The 4,174-nt window shown below is 38.3% G+C and overlaps 1 protein-coding gene across 1 annotated transcript in view; it reads right to left on the bottom strand.

Moving 5' to 3' along the window:
- Positions 1-4,010, bottom strand: part of MTCH2 (mitochondrial carrier 2) — a gene marked incomplete at its 5' end in the record, with an annotated part of 20,000 nt that extends 15,990 nt beyond the window's left edge. Inside the window, 2 exons of the mRNA XM_008585281.1 lie at positions 3,656-3,762; positions 3,917-4,010. Coding sequence (XP_008583503.1) covers positions 3,656-3,762; positions 3,917-4,010 — 201 coding nt within the window. The remainder of the gene's footprint in view (positions 1-3,655; positions 3,763-3,916) is intronic.
- Positions 4,011-4,174: the final 164 nt, after the last annotated feature.

The raw sequence follows: 4,174 nt of genomic DNA on the forward strand, positions 1-4,174 counted from the left end.
CATACAGACCGGTTCCCGCTCACTGGCTGAGCGAGGTGCGGGCACAACACCGAGGGTTGCGATCCCATTGCCGGTCCCGGTCTGGTGCGGGTGCGACACTGAGTGTTGCGATCCATTGCCGGACACAGAAAAAAAAAAAAAAAACTCTCCAAGAACATTATTTACTAAACACACACGTTTAACAGAAAATAAGTTGGTAAAAACATAGCCTAGGGTTCCTACTCTTCTTATGGAAAATGCAGGACCAATAACAAATTAGGGCAAGACTCTTTTCTTCACTTTACAAAAGAAGAGAGAACTGGTGTTAAATCTGAATAGCTGAAATCACCTCACTTTTCCTTTTGTATCTGACCATTACTAAAACAAAGAAGAGAGTTTTTTTTTTCTTCTTCTAGAGAAGAAAACATGAACACCGCCAGAGCCCAGACTAAATCAGAAGAGGAAATATTATTTCTAGTTTATTTTAAAAATAAAATGTGGGCTAGGTGAAAATAAAAGAATCAGACAATTGAGCTCCTTATTATGAACAATCGGTTTTATTATTTTCTAGTCACATCAGATTAAAAAAAATAGAAAACATTTTCTTTTGTAAAAAGAATTATGTTTTGTAAAAACCACAGGCAAGAGAACAAATGTCAAGATTAAGCAAAGTGATGTCTTTTGGCCAAATTCCAAGTACTTGGCTAGAATTAACTCTAATAATTTCAGGCCTCTTTAAAAATTCTCACTCATTTCTAGACTTCATTTTTCACTCGGTTGATAAAATTATCTACCTGTCTCTTCTACATTATTCTAACAGATTTCAACTTAATTCTTGTTCAGATATACAGAACTCTTTCTTATAAAGGTTAATAGTTTTCTCAGCCCTGAACAGGCCTTTCTCCTTAACTGTATAAGCAGTTTTTGAAAGTAAGTGTAGGGCCGAGCCTGTGGCACACTCGGGAGAGTGCGGCGCTGGGAGTGCAGGAGCGCTCCCGCTGTGGGTTCGGATCCTATATAGGGATGACTGGTGCGCTCACAGCACTCACTGGCTGAGCGCGGTGCGGCCGGTCTCAAAAAAGGACAAAAAAAAAAAAAGACAGTAAGTGTAGTACCAATCCCCTGTTATATTTCATTAGGCTACATCTGAAACATATTTAGGGTACTTGGTTACCTCAAGTTTATCTTAGTTTTCCTTTACATAAAGGAACTTGGTCTCAAGCAGTAATTTCGCTTTTGCTTTAGGTCTACACATAAACCTCTTTGATTAGATGACAACTGCCTTTCCATATGTAAATCTCAGCAACACTTTCACTGAGCCAGAGTAAGGTGGGACTGGAAAAGAAAGAGCAGTAATCAATCCACCAAAAACATATGCCCATCAAGACTCCATCACTCTGATCCAAGGGCCATCTGAAATGGTGTTTCGAGATTCAACCTACAGCCCTGCCAACAACAGTATAAAGAAAAAAGAAGAAAAAAAAAAGAAGAAGTGTAAAGAATAATAAAATGTCTAAAGGGTAAAACAGCTTTCATGTGAGCAACTGACTGGATGAAAAAATCCATGCCAATGTCCTAGGTTTCAGGGAAAAAAAAAAAAATCCAGGCCAATGAAATTGTTCAAAAAAATCATGATTTGCTCATCAGATGATAAAACACTAGAACTGGGGGAAATGTTAAAGCCTAAAAAAGTACACTGAGGACTGTATAAAGTACTATTTAAACAAGCAGTCAGTAAACATTTTGACTTTAACACATCTGATATATTGTATAGGTTGAAAATATTACATAGATTTGGTTAGCATACACTGCTACATTTTTTGAATTACAGCACAGAGTATAATAACCCTTGGTGCCAAGAGGAGATAGAATAATGAACTAGGAAAACCAATTAGGTTTTCTATTTAAACCACACTCACGCTTCTCTTGGATTGTGCTAAATGGTACGGAATTCTTATTCACAACACCTTTATAAATATAGCAAAAGGCAATTCTGTCTGCAGAAATGCCTTCTAAATACTAAGACTACCTTAAAGGTTAATTCACTTTGACCTACATTGTAACAGGTGCAATTGAGAAACCAGGATAATTGAAATTATATTACAAGGTTTACCATTATAAGTAAAAAGAAGCCGGCAAAACAAAAGGATCACTAAGAAAGATGTAAGTTTGATGTTTCGTTTGTTTGTTTGTTTTTTAAAAGATGACCAGTAAGGGGATCCAAATCCTTGGCCTTGGTGTTGTCAGCACCACACTCTCCCAAGTGAGCCACAGGCTGGCCCCTAAGTCTGATGTTTTTAAAAACATTTTATGAGGGCTGGCCAGTTAGCTCAGTTCATCAGAGCATAGCCTTATAACACCAAGGTCACAGGCTCATATCCCTGTACTGGCCAGCTGCCAAAAAAAAAATAATAATAATAAAACATTTTATGAAACATCTTAAAAATACAGAAAAATTAAGAAAATAATTCACCCATCCACCCCCAAGGGTAAACAGATGTTAACATTTTTGCACTTTTTGCTTAAGATCTCTTGCCTTCTTAAAATAAAGTGCCACAGGTACTGCTGAAGTTCCAACCCTCATCCCTTCCCCCTTCCCCAAAGTAACCATTACTCTGCCTTAATGTACCATTTGTTAAGTTTTTTTAAACTTTAAAAATTTATGCAATAGAATACACATACAGAATAGTGCACAAAACACAAACGTACAATGTATTAAATAATTAAAAAGCAAATACCCACATAGCCATGATCCAGGTCAAGGAAAATCATTGCTGTTACCCCAGACCCCCACGCACGGTCCCTTTTCCCTCTCCCTATAAATAATCACTACCCTGACTTTAAGTTCGTTTTTTTTTTTACCAGTTTTTTTTTTTTCCTTTTTTTTGTATTTTTTTTGTGACCAGTAACGGGATCGCCACCCTCGGTGTCGCGCCCGCACCGCACTCAACCAGTGAGCGGACTGGTCTCTATATGGGATCCGAACCCTCGGCGGGAGCGCAGCCACGTTCCCAAGCGCCGCACTCTACTGAGTGTGCCACCGGGCCGGCCCTAAGTTCTTTTTTTTAAAATAAGTTTTTAATAGAAAATATTTTACTAGGGTAACATTAGAAACAAGATGAAAATAACTTCAGAAAAAAGAAATGTTTTAGTCAGCTTCCTTCCTCCTTCAAAGAAATAAACTGAGCTGTTCAGGTAATCAAATAAGTGAATGTATTTAATTTCTGCTCAGAACAACTGGTTCAGAGGAAGAAGGTCATGTAGATCAAAATCCATTACTTCATTTTGCGTGAATTCCCCTTGCTTCTCAGGAAAGAAGTAAAAATAGGCACTTCAAGAAAATATTTTACAGGAGGAAGAAAGGCCAGGGTCATAAATATATCTTTGAGAGCCGGCCCTGTGGCGCACTTGGGAGAGTGCGGCGCTGGGAGCGCAACGACGCTCCCGACACGGGTTCGGATCCTATATAGGAATGGCCGGTGCGCTCACTGGCTGAGCACGGTGCGGGTGACACCACACCAAGGGTTGTGATCCCCTTACCAGTCACAAAAAAGACAAAGACAAAAAAAAATAATAATAAATAAATATATCTTTGAAATTGCTCTTGATCAGTAGAATAAACTGTGCATAAAAGATAATCAAAATCTATGAGAAGATTAATTGGTTTCTCTCTTACCTGTAAAACTTTACCATGGACCACAGTTCCAAGGACTCCTGAACACAGTCTTGGAGTTAAGCCTGTGAACAACCCACGTCTCCCGTCGATGCTTGCAATGTGTTGGGCTAAGAACAAAAATCATAGATTTAAGTTCTAGTCCAAAGAAATGGTTACATAGAAATTTCAAAGAAACATGCCTGCTACTTATTTTCTTTCAGTAACTCCTTCTTGTCATAGTCCTCAATTTCACCCAACCCTAAACAAATGAAAGACACTTACCATAACAAAAGAGGCCAGGAAGCTGACATACTTGCCGCCCAAAAATATTTCGTCCTATTGTTGGAGGAAGAGGTTCATATCCCACCTTTAAAAACAAAGGAAAATATCAATACTAAGTAATACTCCAGTAATACCTTGGTTGCAAGGTCCTGAATAAAGAACAAAAATAGGGTTATAATTTTTTTTTTTTTTTTTTCAAAAGATGACCAGTAAGGGGATCTTAACCCTTGACTTGGTGTTGTCAGCACCACGCTCAGC

Source organism: Galeopterus variegatus, unplaced genomic scaffold (assembly GCF_000696425.1).
Source record: "Galeopterus variegatus unplaced genomic scaffold, G_variegatus-3.0.2 Scaffold3509, whole genome shotgun sequence".
Classification (NCBI taxonomy): Eukaryota; Metazoa; Chordata; class Mammalia; order Dermoptera; family Cynocephalidae; genus Galeopterus; species Galeopterus variegatus.